We start from the raw sequence: 24674 nt of genomic DNA, 5'->3' as shown, positions 1-24674 counted from the left end.
TAGACCGTATCATCGTCAATATCCTGGTTGTGATTTTGTACATTGTTTTGCAAGATGTTACCATTGGGGGAAACCAGGTAAAGGGGCCATGGAATCTCTCTCTACTGTTTCTTTTTTTTTAAAGTATTTTAAAAATTAATTAATCAATTTGGCTGTGCTGGGTCTTAGTTGTGGCACGTGGGATCTTTGTTGCTGCGTGCAGGATCTTCGTTGCAGCACGCAGGATCTTTTAGTTGCGGCATGCAGGCTCTTCAGTTGTGGCATGCAGACTCTTAGTTGTAGCATGCATATGGGATCTAGTTTCCTGACCAGGGATCGATCCTGGGCCCCCTGAATTGGGAGCATGGAGTCTTAAATTTTCAGTGGGAAGTTCTCACTAGGTTTATTCTGGAGCAGGACACTTTTGTTCTGATGATAAAGAAATGTATATTTAAATTATGTATCATTTTCACTTACTAAATTAGCGAAAAAGAAAACAAAAGAAGTCCACCAGGACTTCCCTGGTGGCACAGTGGTTAAGACTCCTTGCTCCCAATGCAGGGGGTCCAGGTTTGATCCCTGGTCAGGGAACTAGATCCCACACGCATGCTGCAACTGAGTTCGAATGCCACAACTAAGGAGCCTACCAGCTGCAACTAGACCCAGCACAACCAAAAATAAATTTTTAAAAAAGATGGGCTTCCCTGGTAGTGCAGTGGTTAAGAATCTGCCTGCCAACGCAGGGGACATGGGCTCGAGCCCTGGTCTGGGAAGATCCCACATGCCGCAGAGCAGCTAAGCCCATGCACCACAACTACTGAGCCTGTGCTCTAGAGCCCGCAAGCCACAACTACTGAAGCCTGCACAGCTAGAGACCATGCTCCGCAACAAGGGAAGCCACCGCAATGAGAAGCCCCCACACCGCTAGGAACAGTAGCCCCCGCTCACCACAACTAGAGAAACCCCACACACAGCAGCAAAGACCCAACGCAGACAAAAATAAATAATTGTATTTAAAAAAAGAAAGGAAACAAGGATAATATAAATGATGATGAACATGCAATGACAAACAGATGACTTTTAGAAAACAACATGACAATAAAATCAGGAGAATCTTTAAAAATGATTCTGTCCTTTGGTCAAATTACTCTAAATTCTAGGATTTTTTTTCCCAAGGAAATTATCCAAAATATATAGGAAATTCTGCATGAATGAACAACTCATTGTACTTCTAGTAGTGAAAAAATGGAAAACCCCTATTACTCCATGAGAGTGGTGTGACATGTCCACTCTACATGCACTTTTTAAAAAAATTAATGAGTTAATTTATTTATTATTTACTTTTGGCTGTGTTGGGTCTTCATTGCTGCCCGCAGGCTTTCTCTAGTTGCAGTGAGCAGGGGCTACTCTTCATTGCGGTGAGCGGGCTTCTTGTGGTTTCTCTTGTTGCAGAGCACAGGCTCTAGGCGCACAGGCTTCTGTAGTTGTGGCGCACAGGCTCAGTAGTTGTGGCGCACAGGCTCAGTAGTTGTGGCTTGCGGGTTCTAGAGCTCAGGCTCAGTAGTTGTGGTGCATGGGCTTAGTTGCTCCGCGGCATGTGGGATCTTCCTGGGCCAGGGCTCGAACCCATCTCCCCTGCATTGGCAGGCGGATTCTTAACCACTGCGCCACCAGGAAAGCCCCCTCTATGTACACTTTTAAAAGATTATCCTCTGGACTTCCCTGGTGGTCCAGCAGTTAGGACTTCATGCTCCCAAAGCAGGGGGCCCGGCTTTGATCCCTGGTGGGGGAACTAGATCCTGCATGCCACAACTAAAAGATCCTGCACGTGGCAACTAAGACCTGGCACAGCCAAATAAATAAATGAACACTTAAAAAAAAGTTATCCTCAAACACATTCACTTTTCTTGTTGGAGTATAGGTTACATGTGTATGCATTTGTCAAAATTCATCTAGATAATACTTAAGTTCTGTGCATATCACTGTATATAAAATACCCCTCAACTAAAAATGAAAAGAAGGTCACATATTATATGATTGCACTTATATGACATGTCCAGAATAGGTAAACCTATTAAAACTGAAAATACATTGGTTAGTGGTTGCCAGAGGCTGGTGGGAGGGAAGAATAGGAATGGATTGCTAATGGGTAGAGGGTTTCTTTATGGGGTGATGAAATGTTCTGGAATTAGATCATGGTGATGGTTGCACAATCTCGGTGACTATACCGAAACGACTGAACTGTACATTTAAAAATGGTGAATTTTATGCTATGTGAATTATATCTCAAAACAATGGAGGAAAATTATCCTCATATAGCGACATAAAAATTATATGAGTATATTTATGTATATATAAATATATATATTAAAGGTAAAGATGACAAGGAAAAATATAAAAAATACAGTAAGCAGTGACAGCACTGTCAGGGTGGTGGGTGCAGGATTGTGTGGTTCTGTCAGACCCTCCTGTGCCCCACTTCGGATTCTCTCCACCTCACCTGCCTCTCATCCCAGACCTGCTGGGGAAACCAATTCTGCACAGGCTCCTACTAGTTTCCTGCAGGGCATCCCCGGCTGTGCCTGCCCCAGGCCTGGCCCATACCTTTAGCTCCCCTCCCAAGATTTCTTGCTCAGGGCATTTGCATGCATCTCCTGGAAGCTCAGGCAGGTTAATGACCTGTGGGGAGACACTTGGACCTATTGGGGTCAGAAGCTGGTGGATCAATAATTCCCCCCTTTCTCTCAAATGAATGGTACAAACAATGTATATCTGCGTGAATATCACGGTCTCCAAGTCCCATGGACGCAAAATTCCAGCAGAGCACGATGTACGGATTTCAGCAAGACTCAAAGAGAGCACAAACCAGTACAAACCAGAGCTTGATTTGAACACAGAAAAACCTTACCAACCAAGGGACTCTGCCATGTCTTTCTCATGTTACTCTGTATTAGCCAAACACACTGAAAATGTAGAAGGAAAGGAAAAACGGGGAAATCCATAGTTCCTCTTCCTTTTGGTCCTTCCTTACTTACTCACCAGTAAGCTGAATGCTGATAAAACGTGCACATATAATGTGCACATATCAAAAAGTAAAATGAAGTTGTTGTTTTTTTCCTTGGCACAATGCAGCTTGCAGGATCTTAGTTCCCCCACCGGGGTAAGCACCAAGTCCTAACTTCTGGACCTTCAGGGAAGTCCCAAAGAAAGTTTTTTTGTGTGCACTGTTTACTCTTTTTGGTTAGAAAAAAACACATATGCATATACAAGCTATGAAATACAAATTCTGTAATTTTGGTTATTCTACATATGAACTAAATGCTCTTATATTTACCTTTAAAACTGCATTGTACAATATAAAGATGAATGATAAAATTTAAATTAAAATTTTTCTTTACTTAGTGTGACATTAAATAGCAAATAAAAAACATGATAAGTCAGGAGAGAGACTGCAGAAGAGAAGGAAAGCTCTATATCTGTATTTTACTACTTTGATGGCACTCTCCCCTCCCCCTAGTGCTTTTTTTTTGGCTGAGTCTTGGGGCTTGTGGAATCTTAGTTCCCCAACCAGGGATTGAATCTGGGCCCTTGGCAGTGAGAGTTTGGAGTCCTAACCACTGGACTGCCAGGGAATTCCCTATAGCTCTATTGATGATGATAAAACGTGCAATTACTTGGTGGAGGGAGGTGCCAGTCAGTCAATCAGATGAAGGACACAAGAGGTAGTAGAACAAGATAAGGGGGCCAATGTCCACCTCTTCCACTTACCGCTGTACTAGAAGTCCAGCCAGTGCAGTAAGGCAAGAAAAAAAAGACAAAAGTGTCAGGACTGGAAAATAAGAAACAAAATTATCCTTGCTTACAGAGGATATGATCGTGTACATAGTCAACAAGAGTATTTAAAAGCAAGTTAAGAAAGGCTTCCCTGGTGGCGCAGTGGTTGGGGGTCTGCCTGCCGATGCAGGGGGCACGAGTTCGTGCCCCGGTCCGGGAGGATCCCACGTGCCGCCGAGCGGCTGGGCCCGTGAGCCGTGGCCGCTGAGCCTGCGCGTCCGGAGCCTGTGCTCCGCGGCGGGCGGGGCCACAGCAGTGAAAGGCCCGCGAACCGCAAAAAAAAAAAAAAAAAAAAGCAAGTAAGAGTTCATCAAGGCTGCTGAACAGAAGATCAATCTACTAAAAACAATCCATTTGTAAACATCTGCCACAAACATCAAAAAAATAAAAAAATTTTAAATAACGTAAAAAATACCTAAAAATCAATCTAACAAAATATATTTAGGATCTTTATAGAGAAAAATAAATAACTTTGTTTTAAATTTTTATTTATTTTTGGCTGCGTTGGGTCTTCGTTGCTGTGTGGGTTTTCTCTAGTTGCAGAGAGCGGGGGCTACTCTTCATTGTGGTGCGCGGGCTTCTCATTGCAGTGGCTTCTCTTGTTGCAGAGCACGGGCTCTAGGCGCATGGGCTTCAGTAGTTGTAGCCCGCAAGCTCAGTAGTTGTGGCGCACGGGCTTAGTTGCTCCGTAGAGTGTGGGATCTTCCCAGACGAGGGCTCGAACCCGTGTCCCCTGCATTGGCAGGCGATTCTTAACCACTGTGCCACCAGGGAAGTCCCAAGAAAAATAAATAACTTTATTGAAATACACTAAAGAAGATCTAAATAAATGGAGAGAGAAAAAAACCAAAAACACAAAATAAAATAAATAAGTGCAGAAATACATGTAAATATATATGTATATAAAAATATATATCAATCTATACATCAATACGTACCATGTTAATGTTGATATACTCAATGACATAAAGATGTTAACTCTCCCCCTAAGTAATTTACAGATTAATACAATTTTAGTAAAAATTCAAAAAAGCTTTTTTTCCCCTAAAACTTGACAAGGTGACTCTAAAATGTCTAAGACAGTGCAAGATGCTCTTTTTTTTTTTTTGGCTATACTGCACGACTTGCAGAATCTTAGTTCCCTGGTCAGGGATTGAACCCGGGCCACAGCAGTGAAAACCCAGAATCCTAACCACTAAGCCACCAGGGAACTCCCACAAGATACCCCTGAAGAAGAACGAGGTGGGAGGACTTCCCCTACCAAATCAAGATTTATTATAAATCTTTAGTAATTTCAACTAATTTGATTTCCCAATTTCAGATCAATGTGTCAAAATAGAGAGATAGGAATAACCCATGGATTTATGGACACAATGTATGACAGAGATGGCTCTATAGGTCACTGGGAGAAGGATGCACTGTCCCGTAAGTGGTGCTGGGACAACTGTCTATCCTTATGGGAAAAAAATGAAACAGAATTCCTACCTCACACCACATACATATTTGAACTATAAAACTTTGGGATAACAATACAGGAGAAATTCTTTATGACTTTGGGGTATATAGGTTTTCTAAAATAAGACAAAAACTGCCACTAACACTACGGGAAAAGATTGATAAATTTGATTATATTAAAACTAAGAATTTCTATTTATCAAAAAACAACAGAGAGAGGGTGAGAACACAAACCACAAAACTGGAGAAGATATTTGCATCACATATAATTAGCAAAGGACTATTATCCAGAATATGTAAAGAATTCCTATTAGCTGAAAAGAAAAACAAACCACCTAGTTTTAAACAGGCAAAGACATGAATGGAACTTTTACAGACAAAGACTCCCAGATGGGTTATAACATATGAACACATGCTCTACCTCATTAGTCACAGTAGTCAAAGAAATGCAAATTAAAACCACAATGAGAAATCATTTCATACCTGCCAGATTGGAAAAAAAAAAAATTGGTATGCCGATAAGGGCATAAAACAAGAGTTTTTATCCACTGCTAGTCAGAGTATAGGCTGATGCAACCACTTTAGGAAACAGTCTCATATTACCTAGTTAAGTTGGACATGAGCATATCTGTTCAAGTAATTCAACTCCCAAACTCTATATCTATATCTATCTATATCTGTATCGATCTACACACATACATAAGAATGTTAGAGCAGTATTCTTTGTAGTAGCAAAAAACTGAAACAGGGACTTTCCTGCTGGCACGGTGGTTAAGAATCCGCCTGCCAATGCAGGTGACACGGGTTCGATCCCTGGTCCGGGAACATCCCACATGCCGCGGAGCAACTAAGCCCGTGTGCCACAACTACTGAGCCTGCGCACTCCAGGGCCCGCGTGCCGCGACTACAGAGTCTGCATGCAGCAGCTACTGAAGTCCACGCACCTAGAGCCTGTGCTCCGCAACAAAAAAACCAACCACAATGACAAGTCCGCAAATCACAACAAAGAGTAGCCCCCACTCGCCACAACTAGAGAAAGCCCACACGCAGCAACAAAGACCCAATGCAGCCAAAAATAAATAAAAAACAAAAAAACCCTGAAACAACCCAATGTCCATCAACAATAGAATGAATAAATAAGTGGATTAAACAGAAATGAAAATAAATGAACCATAGCTACTGTATATACATGAATGACTCTCAGAAGCAATGTTGAATGAGAAAGCAACTTGCAGAAGAATATATTCAGTATGATTTCATTTATACAAGGGCAAAACACAGTCAAAACTAAACAGTGTATTATTTAGGAGAGTCATAGAAGCAGTAACATCCATTTTTAAAAAGCAAGGGAATGATAAAGACATTAAACATTAATCACTGTAGTGGTAACTCCAGGGAGAAGGGGCATGTAATTGAGAAGCGAAACAGGCAGTGTCTGGGGTAAGGCAGTGTTTTATTCCATGAACACTGGGATTACCTGGATATAAGTGGTCACAATAGCCATAAGTGTGGGTGAGATGGGTCTGGAAGATGGAGCAGAGTAAGAGAAAAAAGGAACATCAACACTTGAAGTCGCTAGTGAAGGACAGGAAGTTGCTTAGGCCAGAGAAGTTACCCTGTGGAGAGTGGGAGGAGAGTCAAGAAAGTGGAGGCCAAGGTCACATTGTGTGCAGCAGTGAGGTGAGTTGGGATGCAGGCTGAGGCACATCCTTTGGATTCAGCCAGGTTCCCTGCTGACCTTGGCTGGAGCAGTTTCAGCAGAGACCTGGGGGTGGAGATCACACAGCTGAGGACTGAGTGGGTGGTGAGAAAGCACAGACACAGAATGGGTCAACTCTGAAAAAGTATGAGAAGGAGAGGAAGGAGATAGCAGTTGGGTGGATGCTAGGGCAGAGGGTTCCTAGAGAGATGTTAAAGAGTCTTCAGGTGGCCGATTAAAACCACAAGGAGATTTGCACACCCATCAGTTTAACGAAAATTTATGTCAGACTGACAAGTGGCGACAGGGATGTGGAACAACAAGCCCTCTCAGACACTGCTGGTGAGAGGATAAACTATTTTGGAAAACAATTTGGCAATATCTAGGAAAGTTAAAAATGTGCCTTCAGCTCATAAACTTCACCCTTAAGTACACTTATGGCCCAGAGACACCTACTCATGGGCACTAAGAGACAATGTTCATTTTTCCATGTATGCAATAATGGCAGACTGACTATACAACCCGAATGCCAGCAAACAGGAGAACAGATAAATTAATCATGGGATGTAGACAATGAAATTCTATACAGCAGCAAAAATGAATACATTCAAAATCTATGCATGGCTCTTAACAGAAAAAAGCAAACTGCAGAAGGATAAGTACAGTATGGTACCATTTTTTTTTTTTCAGTATGGTACCATTTATATGAAGGTTTTAAACACAGAAAGAATTCTATGAAGCATTTAATGATTTATACATATGTAGTAAAAGTATAAACACGCACACAAATTTAACTAAACTCAGGATAGTGGGAGGAGGGTGGAAGGTCTAGGATGTGCTAGGAACTTGACATATTGCAACTTAGAATCTGTATGGTAGGTATCATTCTGCCCACTTTACTGAAGAAGAAACTGAGGTTCGGGGAAGTGAACTGGTTGGAATTTCAGTTTCACCCGGTTCTGACATCAGTGTTACTGGTTGAACGAATGAAAGAAAGAACAGCCTCGAGTTAGTTCTCAGGCCTATCCCCATCTCCTTTCGCTACCCAGGGCGGGAGGTGGAAGGACCGCATGGGAAAAAAACTGCGCTCAGCAGGGACCAAAGTTCACTCCGGCCCCGCCCCCGTGCGTTTGCCCCGCCCCTGTGCGTTTGCCCCGCCCCTATGGCTCAGATCCAGCGGGACTCATGAATATGCAAGCCAGGGGAAGATATTTAAAGGCGTCGGCGCCACGCGCAGGTCCCTACCCGGCGCCGCCTGCCCCGCTCCAGTCCCCACCCCGCGGCTCGGCACCCTTCGCTCGTATCCATCACTCCGTGCGGAAACGCCGCCGGCATGTCGGACAAGCTGCCTTACAAAGTCGGTGAGTTCCAGGACGTGCAGTCGGCCGCGTCTGCCCCGCCTCCGCTGGGGGCCTGTTGGGGCGGCTGCCGCGGAGCCGACCCGCGGTGCTCAGAAGGACCCCCTTGAATCGCCGGCACAGCGCGGTCTTGGCCGCGCGAGGCCGTCTGGGGGTTGGAGTTCTCCCGCCGCCGCGAGCGGGTCTTCGGGCGCGGCCGCGGACTAAGCGTCCCGGCGTGCCCCGCGAGGCCGGTGCAGCAGCGAGGCCCGCGGAGCAGCGAACTGGCGGCGTGTTCCGCCAGAGCCGCCTGGGGCAGGCGGGCAGCGGGCACCTGGCCACGGCCTGGGACCAGTGGCACCTGCTGGGACCTACACTAGGGGGCCTGGATCCTGCCTCCTGGGCCTGGACCGGCTCCTTGGCTACCTTGGTGGTCCCGGGCAAGTGCCCACCCTCTCTGGGCCTCCTACAGGGAAGGCGAGGGCACTGGGGCCCCGAAGGGCACGTGGGGAGAGGCCTGGAGACTGAGCCTGAGGCCGGGCTAGTCCACTTACCAGGGACTTTGGGCTTGTTACTCAACCTCTTGGGGTCACCCACCTGGCCAGAAGGTACAGTCATACAGAGAATCTTGAAGAAATTTTGAAGTGGTTAGAAAAATTCTTCCTGCTGTTCTATGGATTGAAGCTGATACACTGATAGTTAACGTTTATTGGGCGTTTACTATGGAATGGGCATTGCCTTCTACGTTTATTATAGATTAATTCATTTTATTCTAATGGGTTTTTAGGGAAGAGACTATTACTTTCTCATCTTATGATGGGTTTACTGAAACCCAGGAAAAAACGTAACTTGCCCACATTTTTACAGCTGGGAGGTGGTGGAGCAGGACATGAACCCAGGCTGTGCCCACCTTTTCACCACTGTATATAAGTGAACACATTTGGAATAAGCCTAATGACCTTTCAGCAAAAACCAGTTCAGCCTGGCTAGCAATTTTTAAAGTAAATTCAAGACACCATTCAACCTGGAGAAAAGCATCATTCATGGAGCACTTGCTATGTATCTGGGGATTTACATTTGTTTACAGAATGATCTTTAGAGGTGGACTTTATCTCATGATACAGAGGAAGAAACTGAAGCCCTAACAGGAAGTGACTTGCAAAGACTGTGGAAAATAACAACCTGTCAATAGTAGTTTATCAAGTAGCAGGCCAGAGAAGGTTATTGTCCCTATTGTGTGGATGAAACTGAAGCCCAGAAAGACTAAGTCAAGGTCCAGTGGCAGAACTGGAATGGGGACATGTTACACTGTGGAGAGTTGGATGGGTTAGGGTTGAGGGCTTTGGGCTGTGTGGCAGCAGATAAGGCTGCATTTGGAAGTGGAGAAGCTTGGCTAGGTAGGGTTGGAGGAAGGACGCCTCCATCAGGGAGGGCACAGTGTGCCCGACCTTGCCCATATGGCATCTTCTTTAATCCTCAGGGCTCATAGAAGGTTAGGGATGATTATTCCCACTTTACAGATGAGGAAACTGAGGCTCAGAGAGGGTTTTGCTATTATGCCTCTTAGCTTGTCCTGGGACAGGTGTTACTGCAACCTCTGCAAGTCCTCAGCTCTCCTGGGCACCAAAACCCCCAGAGCTTAGAGTGCCAGACCCTCCTGTGCCCTTGGAGCTGAGGGACCCACGAAAACACCAGGGCTGACACAGCTGTCCTGAGGGCAGTGAAAGAGTTCTTTCTGGCTAGAGGGACAGGTGGTGGCAGAGGGGGTGAAGCTTAGGATAGGACAGGAACCATTGTCCACTACTGCTGTGCGCCTCCCAGGAGCCTCTGGCTCTAGCCCTCCCTGGCCACCAGTCCTGCCTCTGCCATTGACTGGCTGTGGAACCTGGGGCAAACCCTTCTCTGAGCCTTTCCTCATTGGTGAATGCTGGGAGTTGGACTAGGTTCAGATTTGTTTCTTGTTTGCTAACCCTGTCTCGTGCCAGCCCCTTTCGTGGACCTTCTCTCATTCAGTCCTAACAACAGGTGTGGTTGGTAAACATTTGTGGACCCCTTCTCTGTGCCAGGCCCAGCTGGGCACTAGAGGTACAAGGGTGACTCAAGGATGAGGGTGGGACAGACATGCATACGGATAATATAGTAGTATTGTCTCCATTTTATAAGTGAGGAGATCTGCCCAATTCTCTGTCTCCGTGGCCACCACCCCAGTCCTGGTCTCCCTCCTCAAAGGTCTCCCCGGGTCTCTTGCTCCACAGATACATGCAGCAACCAAAGAGGGCTTTTCGGAAGACAAGTCTGGTCATGATACTCCCCTTAAAACTCTATAGGAATAAAGTCCTGATTCATCATCTTACTCCCTCTACTAGAGTCACCCTGGCACACTCTGTTCCTCCAGCAACAATATACCAAGTTCTTTCCTGTTTCCAGGTTTTTGTTGAGCCCCTGCTGTGTGCCAGGTACTGTATCAGGTGCTCGGGGAGGAGCCTTCCAGGGTAAGAGAGCTGCTTGGTTAAAGCCCTGAGGTGGGAATGAGTTTAGCTCACCCAGAGGTTCATGTGGTTAAGCAACTAGAGGGGGGGAGAAGAGGGTGGAGAGATGGGGGAGAAGGGTAGGCAGTCACCTGGGTAGGACCCTAAAGCCATGTGATGGGTTAGGATTTTATTCATGGTTAAGCGGAAGCCATTGGATGTTGGCTTGTTTTTTACTTGAGCAGAAGAATGGAGGTGATATATTTTAAAATTGAAAAGTTTGTTTCTCTGACTTCTGTGGGGAGAATAGTACGTGGGAGCAGGGAGACCAGTGAGGAGGTGGCTTCAGTGATCTAAGGTGATGAGATGCTATTGGATTGCTTGTATTTGGGATGTTGAGCCAACAGTGTGCTGATGGGTTGAAAGGGGGTGCAAGGGAGAAAGAGAAATCAAGAAATCGTAAGTTTTGGGCTGGAGCAGCTGGTCGAATGGTGGTTTCATTTCCTAAAATGGGAAGATTTGGGGAGTGACAAGTTTGGGGGTGAGGGCAAGGAGCCACGAGGGCTCAAACTTGACACATAATCTAGTTGGGCATCCAAATTGAGATGCTGAATAGGCAGTTGGATTATATGAGTCTCAAGTTCAGGGGAGAAGATTGGGCTGGAGATGAATGTGTGGGAGACATTTCCATAGAAAAGGTATTTCAAGCCATAAAATGGGATGAGCTCATCTGGTAGGAGAGAAGAGGGAGATGATGAATCCCTGAGGGCTTCTAAACTTTAGAGTCTGTAACAGGAAGAGGAGCCAGGAAGGTGGTAGGGAAGCCATGGAAAGACAGGCATAGAAGCCAAGCAAAGAAAGGGTTTCAGAAGGAGAGAGTACTTAGTGCTATTCGTGCTGCAGGGAGAAACATGAACATAGGTAATTGACCATTAGTTATGGGGATTAGGCCTTACAGAGACCTTGAGAAGAGCAGTTTTAGTGGAGTAGTGAAGTCATCAAGGAGGTAAAACAATACGGGATCAGACCCCACAGAGCAGAGACAGCTCTGTCTGTTGTAACAAAGGAATGCCTGGTCCGTAACTACATGTGAGGAGGACTAGTGGATTCCCTGGAGGAAGAGTGGCATTGTTCTGAATTCTTCTCGATGAATTGTGAAGTGTCCCTTGAGATTTGTGGTCTTAATAAATGAAACTCTTGGTGTGGTCATCATTTTCCTCCTGCTGGGCTCAATGACGTGGGTGCAGTGGAGGGCTGGGTTTAACCAGGGTGGGAGTTTTGCTGAGGAGTTCTCAGAGAACAAGAGGGTGGAAGGGACAGTGGAATCTAAATTGTGGACCATGTTGAGAACATGAAGGGTGCAGTGAGGGACAGTGATAATTGGTAGGATAAACGGATTAAAGGTTCTGACCTGACCCGTTGCAGCTTTATTGGAGTTTGGGCTCTAGACAGAGAGTTTTGGAAAGATGGGACATGGCCAGAGTCGGTTGCTTGAAATCAAGATTTCCAAGGGAGAGTATCATGGGTGATGGCCTGCCAAAGTGGGCAGGGGTGGAGTGGGTGTGTGCTGAGGCACAGTGGGAGTAGTCCCTCCCATGGGGGGGTATATTTCATCTGTGAAGTTGTTTAGATGTACAGTAGGAAGCAGAGTGACTTAGTTGGTTTTATTATTTCTTACTAAATTCTCTATAGTCCTTTCCCTCCCACCCACCACCCCTTTTGGGTGATTGGCAGGATCTAAGCTCCCCTAAAGATAAAAATCACGAGGAGTTCCACGCCCCATCCTAGACCTACTGAATTTGATTCCCCAGGGGAGACTTGTAAGCATGCCAGATGACCCTTATCAGGGAAGTTTGCAAACACTGACCTAGAGAATGGGCTAGTGTGGCAGGGGAGGGAGGGTGGGATTATAAGGGAGAGGAGTAGTATTCATTGTACTGTGCCATTTTATATAAGGGACTTGAGCGTCTGAGAATTTTGGTGTCCACAGGCATTCCCGGAACCAATCCGCTGTAGAGACCAAGGGATGACTAATAACATCGAAGCCAGAGAATGTAGATTAGTGTCAAAGTCACAATGATCATGCTAACTGAACCCCAAACTCAGCCGTTAATCCACCAGTTACAGGCAGGGCGGGCCTGGGTAGGTCTCTATGTGGAAGAACACACTTCCTGCAGGTAGGTTGGCTGCTGCTTGCTTGCAAAAGAAGGGAGACCTGAACTGCACATGCCCAGTTTATTCCTCCTAAGTTTACTAGACAAGTCACTCCACTTCCCCTGGGGCAGAGAGAGGCCCAGAGTGTTAGTTACACAGATGAGTTCCCTCCATGTGGAGAGAAACATTAGGACTGGAGAAGCATTTTTATATCTTCAAGGAGATCAAGGAGCTGTGCCGAGTCCAAGGTGTTAGATTATATGATTTATGAGTGCTGAAGTCACCAAGAGTGATGACTAGGAATGTGGAGAGCCAGGAGCTAAAATCTTTAGGGAATGAGGACGTTGGTAGGTGGCAGCAGAAAGGGTAGCAGGAGGTATATATAGGCCGATAGCTATTTTTCAAGGGGGCACTTACCTGTGTTGTAATATTTATGGTCCTGTGTGCTTCTTTGATTAAATGTGCTCTCCCACAAGGCTGTAAGTAAGCTGTGGTTACTGGCAGGGACCATGTCTTTCTTTTTTGACTGCCCTGGCTCCATAAATCCCTGTTGCATGAGTGAGAGAGTGCAGTGACCAGATTACCCAGGCTAGTGCTTCGAGTCCGCAAGTGGATGAGTGCTGAGTGGCGGTGCTTTGTGGTTCGTGGGATGAGGTGGCTCACGAACTCCCATCCATCCTGCCCCTACAGCTGACATCGGCCTGGCCGCCTGGGGGCGCAAGGCCCTGGACCTCGCAGAGAATGAGATGCCGGGCCTGATGCGCATGCGGGAGATGTACTCGGCCTCCAAACCACTGAAGGGCGCCCGCATTGCCGGCTGCCTGCACATGACCGTGGAGACAGCTGTCCTCATTGAGACCCTCGTTGCCCTGGGTGCTGAGGTGAGGCCCGCAGCAGCAGTTCTTGTGCAGTGGGGAACTCCAGTCTTGTGCCCCCTCAGGCCCAGCAGGGGGGTCCAGCTACAGCCTTGTCACAGTGCCCCCTCACCTCCATTTGTCGTGACTGCTCGGCAGATTTTCTCTCCCTGGGAAGACGGTGTCTGACTGCCCTCAGTTCACAATCTCCTGACTGGGGAGCTCTGATAGGAAAAACTCAAGCCCGGCGTCCTACTGAGTCGTCTAAGGACTGGCTCTCCTAGGCCTTCCTGGGGTCATGTGCCTGCCCTTGGCCAATCATGGCTGCTGGAAGGATGGCGCACTCTGATTGGTTCAGCCTGGGTTATGTGTACCAATGATTGCAGCTCTTCCAACTTCTCTGGGGGCAAGATATTTCCCAAAGCAGGGGGCAGGGCAGAGCAGCAAAAGTAAGTTACAGGGCTTCCCTGGTGGCGGAGTGGTTGAGAGTCCGCCTGCCAATGCAGGGGACACGGGTTCGTGCCCCGGCCCGGGAAGATCCCACATGCCGCGGAGCGGCTGGGCCCGTGAGCCATGGCCGCTGAGCCTGCGCGTCCGGAGCCTGTGCTCCGCAACGGGAGAGGCCACAACAGTGAAAGGCCCGCGTACTGCAAAAAAAAAAAAAAAAGTCAGCTACAGAACGCACCAGGGTTCAGTCCTTTTACCTCTTCTTTCTTTTCTATACTCACACTCTTGGCAATCTGATTTTATGGCTTTAAATACTGTCTATATGGTGATGACGCCCAGTTATATGTACTAGCCTGGACTTCTCCCTGGAACTCCAGACTTGTACACCCAGCAGCCGAGGTATCACCTCCACTTGGAGATCAGCTTGACCTCTCAGTCTCAACATGTCCAAAGGAACGCATGATTTCCTTCTCTTCTTGGAGGCTTCCCCGTGTAGGCAGGTGCAGACTTCAGCCTTACAGGCCCTCTCAGTTCAGAACCTGGGGTCGTCCCTGACTCCTCTTGCTCTCTTACTCCAACAACGAACCCTGCAGCAAATCCTGTCAGCTCAGCCCTCAAAGTACACGCATCATCACCTCCGCTGCTAGAGGTGCATTTCTTGTCTGAACTCTAACAACAGCTTCTGCCCTTGTCTCCTTGCTTCCGTGTGGAGCCTTTTCCCTTCCACACAGCAGAGCCATGTTTTAACGTAAGTTGGGTCTTGTCAGTGCTCTGGCTCCCATCCACTCCCATCCACTGGTTGCCACTTGCAACCCAGCCTGAGGTTGCAGAACTGGCTGGATGTAGATCCCGAGCCTCTCGGCCCTAGCTCCAGGGCGCTTTCTTATCCCTGTCCAGTGACCTTGGTCTTCTGAACTGTCTGTGACCAGCCCTGTTTTGCTGGCTCTTTCAGGTGCGGTGGTCCAGCTGCAATATATTCTCCACCCAGGACCATGCAGCAGCTGCCATTGCCAAGGCTGGCATTCCAGGTGAGGCCAGCTTGCTGCCGGGGGATGCAGGAATGCATGAAGTGGCTCTGCTTTTCCCTGATGGCTTCACTGACACTTACTGCTACAGACTTCCCTGCGGTAGAGGAGAGGAGTCATGGCCACAGAATCCTAGCCTAGTGACCCATTGGAAAGAACTGTTTTGTCCAACTGTCATCTAAAACCCTATTGAAGGCACTTACTTGCCCAGTTCAAGTCATGTGATCAGGAAGGGTGGGATCTAATGATTGGAAACCACATGATGTTGAAGAGGGGAAATCCTTTAAAGGAATGATGGGGGTCTGTTTCCGAAAGAATCAGGGAGGGATACTGGGCATAAAAAAGTCCCAGAGGTCCATTGCATAGTATCTGATGGTCTAGGGCGCTGGGGAAATACCAGGACCAAAGAGGAAAGACTTTCTTACAAGCTCCTGGGGAAGTAGACACAAGTCTGCCTGGGCTTGAGGAGGGCCGTGGCTAGCTCTGGTGATGATGAGACAGGACATTCACAGTTCCTTCTAACCAGCCACAGGTGGAGAGTAAGAGTGGGGGAGGACCTCTCCAGAGACTGACCAAGGCTGGATCGGCCTGTCCCCAACTCCTCAGCCTAGTTTGGGCTCCACGGCCCTTTTCTGGGAAAGGTTTTGTTTTTAATACCATTGTCTGCCCCAGTTTGGGGGAGGGGAAGCTGGCCCTGCTTTGGCAGGTATCCTTTGCTCACAGGAGGTTCATGGGAGCCCCACACCTGTGTCGCAGTTGTCTCATATGATGGGAGGAGCCTGGGCTGGCAGTCAGGAGCCCTGGCTTCTTTTTTTTTGGCTGCGCCATGCGGCTTGCGAGATCTTAATTCCCTGACCCTAGGGGCCCAGGGATCAAACCTGGGCCCCTAGCAGTGGAAGTGCAGAGTCCTAACCACTGGTCTGCCCTCGAATTCCCAGGAGCCCTGGGTTCTGATGCCTGCTTAGGAATGCCATGCTGAGTGATCTGGGCACATCTTAGCCCCTCTCTGGGCATCTGTAAGTGATGATGATGGTAATGGCTGCCTCACAGGGTTTCTGTGAGGAAAAATGAGATGGGGTATGAAGCAGTTAGAGTAATGCCTGGCACAGAGAAAGTGCTCCATACATGGTAGCTGCTGTTAGTAGTTTTTGGCCAGACTTTGCCTAGGATAACCTACCACAGAGGCTGCTGGCCCATCAAGTCCTTTCAGTGCATAATGAATCTTGGATCTTGTCTCGCTTGGGTCCACCTGAGTGTGGCTTCCTGCCCCTGTGCACCTCCATCCTAGCAGTAGGCATTGTGGGTAGGAGCCCTGGTCACTGGGTTGGGGGCCCAGACAGAAGAGGTAGGAAAGGAAATAATTATTTCCAGATACCTATATATGGGGGGTGGGTGTCTGTACTTGGCCTCTGTCTCATAATCCATACTATTATAGATGAGGAAACTGAGGCTCAGAGAGGTGAAGTGATTTTCCCAAAGTCACACAGCTGGTGAGTGCAGAACCAGGATTTGCACTCAGATTTCTCTGGCTCCAAGTTGTGTTCTTACCATTGCTGAGTCCTCAGAGGTGCTAGAGGTGGCAGGGGATGGGAATTAAGAAGGAGATAGTATTGGCTCTATCCAGGTGGGTCCCTGGAGCAAGTGCCAGTGGGGAGGGCCAGGCCCTGATGTGCCACTCACTCTCCAGTGTACGCCTGGAAGGGTGAAACGGACGAGGAATATCTGTGGTGCATTGAGCAGACGCTGTACTTCAAGGACGGGCCCCTCAACATGATTCTGGACGATGGTGGTGACCTCACCAACCTCATCCACACCAAGTACCCACAGCTCCTGTCAGGTGAGTAGGATGGGTGGGTGGGCTGGGTGCTAGTGGTTTAAACGGGGCCTGCTTGCCCGCATGAAATCAGCAGGCCTGGCAGGACTCCCAGTGCCTCGAGCAGCAGATTCTGTGGAAGATGGGAGAACAGCAGGCTCCTGTAGGCGTGCTGGAGCCTGGCTTCAGGGCTGGGTGGCTAGGGGAGGCCTGGCTGGCCCAAGGGCATGCCAAGGCCAGGGCTGAGAATAGCTGGGAAGGCGTCAGCTTTGTTAAAAGCAGGTGGGGAGGAAAGTGGGGTAGTGTAGTGAGTGCAAAGGCCCTGAGGCAGGAATGGATAGACCATTCATGAAACAGAAAGTTAGCCAGCATGGCAGCTTCCTTCACTGGGGAGAATTGCAGGTTGTGGCTGGAGCTTTAGTGAAGATCAGATGTGTAAAGACTTAATAGAGTAGACTGAGAAAAGAGTTTGGCTTGATCCTGAGAGTAAAGGGAAGTAATTGGATGGTACTGAAAAGACTTCCCTGCAAATGTACATGTTAAAAATGGCTGCTGTGGGCTTCCCTGGTGGCGCAGTGGTTGCGAGTCCACCTGCCGATGCAGGGGACACGGGTTCGTGCCCCGGTCTGGGAGGATCCCACATGCTGCGGAGCGGCTGGGCCCGTGAGCCATGGCCGCTGAGCCTGCGTGTCCGGGGTCTGTGCTCCGCAATGGGAGAGGCCACAACAGTGAGAGGCCTGCGTACAGCAAAAAAAAAATGGCTGCTGTGTAGAGGATGAGTTGTGGCTGGGATGGGCAAGTGACAATGGTGGCAGGGACTAGGGCAGTGACAGTGCAAGTGGAGAGTTCGGGAGTTGTTGGGAGGTAGAATCATTAGGCCTGGTGATGGTAGTGGCTCCTCCCTCATGCTGGCCTAGGTGATTAGGTGGGCTGTGGTGTCCGTTACAGAGATAGGAACCCAGAAGGAGGAGCGGCTTTAGGAGGCAAAGGTAAGGAATTTGGGTGAGTTCAGTTGTGGGCTCTCTGAGGCTCTTGGAGTTTCATCTCAGAGGCCACCCTGTCCCTTGGGCCACTCCTTCCTGGCCTGAAATTCATCCCCTCCTCTCTTGTTCAGGCATCCGAGGCATCTCCGAAGAGACCACAACGGGAGTCCACAACCTGTACAAGATGATGGCCAGCGGGATCCTGAAGGTGCCTGCCATCAATGTCAACGACTCTGTCACCAAGGTGAGCCTGTGGGGCAGTGATGGCTCCAGCTGTTGGTTCCCAGAGCAGCTCAGGAGTAGGCCCTGCAGAAAGTCCCCTGGGAAGGCTGCAGGCTAGGGGCTTAGCCCTCATTTGAGGGGGGAAAGGGGTTGTAGACTTAGGGTCATGAGGCAAAGCATTAAAGGCATTAAAGAGGCAAATAACTGTGCAGTGAGCCTCAGAGCTGGGCATCAAGAGGTTTAACGTGAAGCAGATTCTTTGACCGGACAATCTCTCATAGTTGATCCGCAGGAAGCCTTCTGGACTGGCAGAGAAAGGCCAGGGAGAAAGTCGTGGGACTGAGCCAGGCAAGGGGCACATGAGCACATTAGCTGGTGGGGAGAAGTCCCAGGAGGTGATCAGCCCAAGGCCCACCAGGCTGAGATGTTGAGAGCGGGTCTGAGGCCCCAGGGCCTCGCCTGCCCCCGTAGCCGCCTTGCCCCCTCTCCTTTCAGAGCAAGTTTGACAACCTCTATGGCTGCCGGGAGTCCCTCATAGATGGCATCAAGCGGGCCACGGACGTGATGATTGCGGGCAAGGTGGCGGTGGTAGCGGGCTATGGCGACGTGGGCAAGGGCTGTGCCCAGGCCCTCAGGGGCTTCGGGGCCCGTGTCATCATCACGGAGATCGACCCCATCAATGCGCTTCAGGCTGCCATGGAGGGTATGATAGGGTGAAGGTTGGTTGTCAGCCACTGGGGCCAGAGCGGGGGCAAGGCCACCCTGGATGACGCACAGACACTGTCTCTACACAGGCTATGAGGTGACCATCATGGATGAGGCCTGTCAGGAGGGCAATATCTTTGTCACCACCACGGGCTGTATCGACATCATCCTCGGCCGGTAGGCGCCAGGCGGGGGGTCCCAGGGAGTGAAGGAGGGGGCAGGCTTGTGGCTGCTTTTGGTCCCTGACAGTCTGTCACAGGCTGGGGCTCCTCCACAGGCACTTTGAACAGATGAAAGATGACGCCATTGTGTGTAACATCGGACACTTCGACGTGGAGATTGACGTCAAGTGGCTGAACGAGAACGCTGTGGAGAAGGTGAACATCAAGCCCCAGGTGAGAAGCCCCAGCCCTGCCAGCAGGCTTGGTGGATGGAGCACCGAGGGGGCGTCGTGGGCTGGCCGTCCAGGAAGTCGGATGAGGAGGCTCTGGCAACCTGGGCAGTGGGATGGGCGGAAGAGGGACTGGTTTCAGGGCTGCTTAAACTGGAATCTTGGAGTGAGGCCAAGGCATCCCCATTTTTAAAGGTCCCAAGATGGTTCTGATATGCAGCCAAGGTTGAGTACCACTGCATTCAGCTTGTTACTAGGCATGGTGATTGAGAACGTGGCATCTGTCCTCAGACTGTCCAGGCTCATGTTGCAGCCACTTTGTAATGTGTGGCTCTGGACAAAGAACTTAACCCTTTAGACTTCAGTTTCTTTATCTGTGGAATGGGGATAATAGCAGTACTTAATTTACAGGGCTGTTAGTAGGATTAAATGTGATAATTTTATATATATATTGTGTATATATGTATACATGGTTATATGTATGTTCTTAGCCCAGGGCATGTGCCAATAATAGTAACATTAGCTAATACGTAGTACTTAAACTAAGTGCCTTGTACATGTCAGCTCTTTAAATTCTCACAGACCTATGAGGTCTGCCGCTCAGGGTTGCATAACAAATACTGGCTCTTATTAATTGTGTGTGCCAGGCCCTGTGCTGGAGGTTGTTCTGGGGCAGTCCAGGCCCTTTGTGGGCCCTGCTGGAGGTCGGGAGGCCTGCTGGACAGGAGGGTAGGATGAGGATAGGGGTGGACACTGGGAGCTGTGCCCACCAGCCCTTACCGCTGTGCTGCCCACTTGTAGGTGGACCGCTACTTGTTGAAGAATGGGCGCCGCATCATCATTCTGGCCGAGGGCCGGCTGGTCAACCTGGGCTGCGCCATGGGCCACCCCAGCTTCGTGATGAGCAACTCCTTCACCAACCAGGTGCTGGCGCAGATTGAGCTGTGGACCCACCCAGACAAGTATCCCGTCGGGGTCCACTTCCTGCCCAAGAAGGTGGGTTCCTACCTCCACCCCTGGCCAAGGGTCATGTGTCCAGCCCTGGGCTCTCCATGCAGGCCTTGCCAGAGTTCATACAGTACTCGCCTCTCTACTCTCTTGAAGATCTTCATAGGGTCCTCTGCAGGGCAGAAATCATTCTCTCCATTTAACAGAGGAGGAAATTGGGGCCCAAATCAGGGAATTAACTCCCAGAGTGGCAGGGCTGGGTGGTGAGAGGAGCATGGGCTTTGGAGTGAGACACACCCAGGTTTGAATCTCACCCTTACCACTTAGAGGCTGTGTAACTGTGCCTCCATTTCCTTATCTGTAAAACGAAGGTGATAGTACCTCCTTAAGGATTGTGAGGATTTCCTTAGATCACAGGTCACAAACCCACATGCCCACAGGGATTGGGCAGGTAAATGGGCTGGGTGGGAACTGACCAAAGAGCACGTGCCCCAGTTGAAGAGGTTGGCTGCCTGTCAGCAACCTGGACCCACTGGACCAGGGCTCCTGACGTTTCAAAGGAAGCTAGATATGAGTATATTTATGTGAAATATTCAGCTTTTAAATATAACCAGGTTGTTTAACTTGGACGTGTTTGTAAGCCGAATGCAGCCTACAGGCTGCGTGATCGTGGCCTTGGAATGGGATGATGCCACTAACACACTGAGCATGGCACCTGACGTGTTGTGAGTGTGTGGTCAGATTAACCATGACAATGAGGTCGTCTGACGTCAAATCCAGTGCTTGTCCTAACACCCCCTGCCTCCGCCCTCTCCCACAGATCAGAACACTGTGTTTTAGTCCTGGCTTTTTTTTTTGCCAGTGTCATGGGTGAACTTGGCTTTGCTACTTTGCCTGACTGGGCCTCAGTTTCCCTCTCAGCTAAATGGTAAGAGTAGCTCTTGCTTCCAGCCCTTGGCTGCTGGAGAGGCTGCGGTGGAGTCTTCATACCACTCCTCCCACCCTTTGAAAAGCTGGTCTGCCAACTGATGAGAAGCAGGAAGAGGCTGGGTTGTCTGCCCCCGAGCCAGTCAACTCCTTTCCCCCTAGTCTTCCTCAGGCACTGTCTTGCCTGACCAGGTGTTTTACCTGTAAGGGCCTCAAGGGGCTGTCCTGTCCTGGGCAGCCTGCCAGGTCCCCATGCTGGTTGTGCGGTTAAAAAAGTCTCATTCGACCCCTCATCTGATCTCAGTTGGAGGAAATATGACTGTGAATATAGTGAGAGATTGGGCAGGCCTTTAAAATGAGGCTGGGGTTGGAAGTGAGAAGGCAAAGAGCTCACCTCCTACCCCAGCACCTGGCCCCATCCCGTCTTCTTCCTTCATCACTGCCAAGATACGGGTTGGGGACAGGCTTCACATCTCACATGCGAGATGTGGGAGAGGGATTATGTACCTTGGTTAACAATGACAGAGAGAGCAGCCACCATTTCTTAAGGTACTTGCACCAAGCGCTCTTGAATATCACTGATCTCTGTACCAGCTCTGAGAGACCCAGCCTACAGAAGAAGAAACTAAGCTTCAGAGGGTGACTTGCCTCCACAGCTGCAAAGTATTGGGCCAAGAGTACGTCCCACCCCTGCCTGTCCAAGTTGTTAACCGTTATGTCCTCCTGGGTACGGGGAGCAGGGAGAAGGAAGGGTGTTCTCGGCTAGGCCAGGCCCAGAGAAGGGAGAATTCATTGTGTCCTCTGGGCACTGGAGACCTTCATTCTGCCTCCAGAGCTGACGTGGACTTAGGACTTAGGGCTGGGCTCTGCTCCTGCCTTTGCCTGCCTCTCCCCAGTTTCTTCATTTGTTAAATAGAAGAATAAACCCTGGCCTCCTTCTTAAGGGTGTTTGTGAGCCTCTAATGAGACCGTGAGTGTGAAACCACTTGGGAATGTAAAGCTGTCTGGGCTGGGCTGTGGTTAAAGGCTATTGTGCCATTATGGGATGGGACTTGGGGGTAGAAAGAGGCCCCACCCGGAGCTGGATGCTGAGAAAGTGAGAGCCCCGCTTAGGGTTGATCCTTCTCTAAGTACAGCCACTTGCCCTTCTTCTCAGGCCCACTTTATGCATTTCAGCACTGGTCAGACTTAGAAATAGGCCTTATCTAACCCCAGCCTCTGTTCTCCTTGGTTTCTGTTCTGTCTCTTCAAAGCTGCCTTGGAGACGATAACTTGAGACAAGTTATGGGACTTTGGAGCCAGGTGGACCCTGGATTCAAATCCTAGCTCTGTCATTAACTAGCTTTGTGACCTTGGGCAAGTCATTCCACCTTTCTGAGCCTTGATTTCCACATTTGTGAAAGGAGATGGCAATTTTTTTATTAGTCAGTATCCTTTCGGTGGCGAGTGGTAGATAGAAACCCTGTTCAAGCTGGTGTATTAGTTATCTGTTACCGTATAGCAGTTTAAATATAAAACTTACTGGCTTAAAACAATAAACATTTATTATTTCAGTTTCTGTGGGTTGAGAGTTTGAGAGCAGCTTAATTCATGAGGTTGTAGTCGAGATGTCAGCCGGGGCTGCAGTCATCTGAAGGCTTGACTGGAGCTGGAAGATCCGCTTCACATCACTGTTGGCAGGTGGTTCCTTGCCACATGAGTATCTCCATAGGGCTGCTTAAGTTTCCTCATGAGATGGCAGCTGGCCTCCCCCAGATTCAGGGGGAGAGCAAAGGAGGAAGCTGAAGTGCCTTTTAGGATTCAGTCTCTAAGTCACACACCATCACTTCTGCTTTATTCTATTCATTAGAATTGAGTCACTCAAGGGCTGAGGAATTAGGCTCCACCTCTTGAAGAAAGGAGTTTTATGAATTTATAGACAAAGATTTTAAGGACGTATTTTGGAAGGCAGCTATGCTCACCACTGTACCACCAGTGCTAAGGATGTATTTCAAAACAAACACAACCAGTGTAATCTAAAAAGGAACCCTATTGGTTCTGTAATGGGGGAGTCTAAGATTCAGACACTGGATCCAGGGATCAGTGGCATCAGAGCTCTTTCTCTGTCTCTTGGCTCTTTTTTCCCCCTACATTCACTTCACTTGTCAAATAGACCTGCTCCTGGTGAGCAGAGACTGATAGCCTCCCTGTTTAGGAATCCTGAAAGCCCCTGTCATGAAAATATGTCCTGTCCATAGATAAATTCCAGAGAAGCATTTTGGTTAGCTGCTTAGGTTGGTGGAGGGTAAGGAAGGAGATGTAATTGATTGTCCCATTAGGGCTGCTTGGAGGGGAGGATGTAGCTTGGTCTCCCCTTGAAGAAGGGGAGCTGAGTAGCCAAAAGCCACGCTGGAGGCTGGCTGTGAGGATAGAATGAAGTAATACGCTTAACCCTCGGCAGATGCCACAACAGAGCAGTTCCTGCCTCTTCTGGCAGCTAGATGCAGGTAAGGGATCCCAGGGCATGGCACTGATTCCAGCTTTTTCTGTGTTTCTCCCCAGCTGGATGAAGCAGTCGCTGAAGCCCACCTGGGCAAGCTGAATGTGAAGCTGACCAAGCTGACTGAGAAGCAGGCCCAGTACTTGGGCATGTCCTGCGATGGCCCCTTCAAACCTGATCACTACCGCTATTGAGAACCAGGCCTGCCCTTTGCCTTCCAGCCGCTGTCCTTGCCTGGGTCCCACCTCTCCTCCCCAAGAGCAAATGGCACCACCTTTGAGATTGGTTTGATAATGTTCCCCATCAACTCCCTGGGGCTAGTCACTCAGTCTTTGGCCTCTGCTGCATCCCTCATACTGTTCCAAGTGTGGCAGGGGGAATTGAGAAGTCCCTTCTCAAGCCCTGGTCATGATAGAGGTACACGGGAGTTACCCACAGGGAGCCATGAGCTCAGGGGTTCTGGAACTGCTCACTCAGTCAGTCCTTCCTTAGGCTGGAAGTTGGCAGTGGTGTTCACAAAGCCCATGCACTTTACCATCCAGGCCCTCACTTGGCCTACGGACTTTTTATACCCATGTTCTTGGTTTACAGGTTCATTGGTTCCTCAGCCCATGACAGATGAGAAGGAGCTATGTCAAAGGGTGTGGAGGAACTGTTGGAGTTTGAATGCTCCTGAGAGCCCGGCTTAGTGCTTGGCATTCTCTTAAACCTCAGAACGATGAGGTTGGTACTTTTAGTCCCTATTTTACAGGGGTTGGAATATATTGTTAAGGGATAGCCAAGAAAGGACGAGAGAAGTGACAGCCAGCGGTTGAGAGGGGCCAGAGAAATGTAAAAATGCATTGTAACTTGATGTTCCCATCACAGCTCTGGGTCAAAAAGAGATTAATTTGGTTTATAATGTTAAAAGAGAGCAAGAAGGTGGGTTAATAAAAATTTTGGTGCCTAAAAGAA

General features: G+C 48.9%; 1 protein-coding gene and 1 pseudogene across 3 annotated transcripts; one reads left to right on the top strand and one right to left on the bottom strand.

Annotated features, from left to right (window-relative positions):
• Positions 1-488: 488 nt before the first annotated feature.
• LOC149747480 (uncharacterized) lies at positions 489-13610 on the bottom strand (annotated as a pseudogene).
• Positions 8197-24674, top strand: AHCY (adenosylhomocysteinase). Of its 3 annotated transcripts, none has more exons than XM_089896720.1 (11): positions 8197-8328; positions 10732-10760; positions 13617-13807; positions 15180-15255; positions 16940-17089; positions 18180-18292; positions 18766-18973; positions 19065-19152; positions 19253-19370; positions 20168-20362; positions 23783-24674. In XM_089896720.1, the coding sequence occupies exons 3-11, from the start codon at positions 13673-13675 to the stop codon at positions 23912-23914; spliced, it is 1215 nt and encodes a 404-aa protein (XP_089752846.1). In that variant the 5' UTR covers positions 8197-8328; positions 10732-10760; positions 13617-13672; the 3' UTR covers positions 23915-24674. The 3 variants fall into 3 exon arrangements, with proteins under 3 accessions (XP_089752846.1, XP_089752845.1, XP_022448338.1); XM_089896719.1 differs by having other exon boundaries at positions 10732-10796; XM_022592630.3 differs by lacking the exon at positions 10732-10760 and having other exon boundaries at positions 8202-8328.

This window comes from Delphinapterus leucas, chromosome 15, assembly GCF_059928025.1.
Source record: "Delphinapterus leucas isolate spDelLeu-1000000601 "Yukka" chromosome 15, BTC_Dleu_Yukka2, whole genome shotgun sequence".
Classification (NCBI taxonomy): Eukaryota; Metazoa; Chordata; class Mammalia; order Artiodactyla; family Monodontidae; genus Delphinapterus; species Delphinapterus leucas.
The sequence above is the reverse complement of the archived record's forward strand: the minus strand, read 5'-3'. Positions and strand labels throughout refer to the sequence as shown.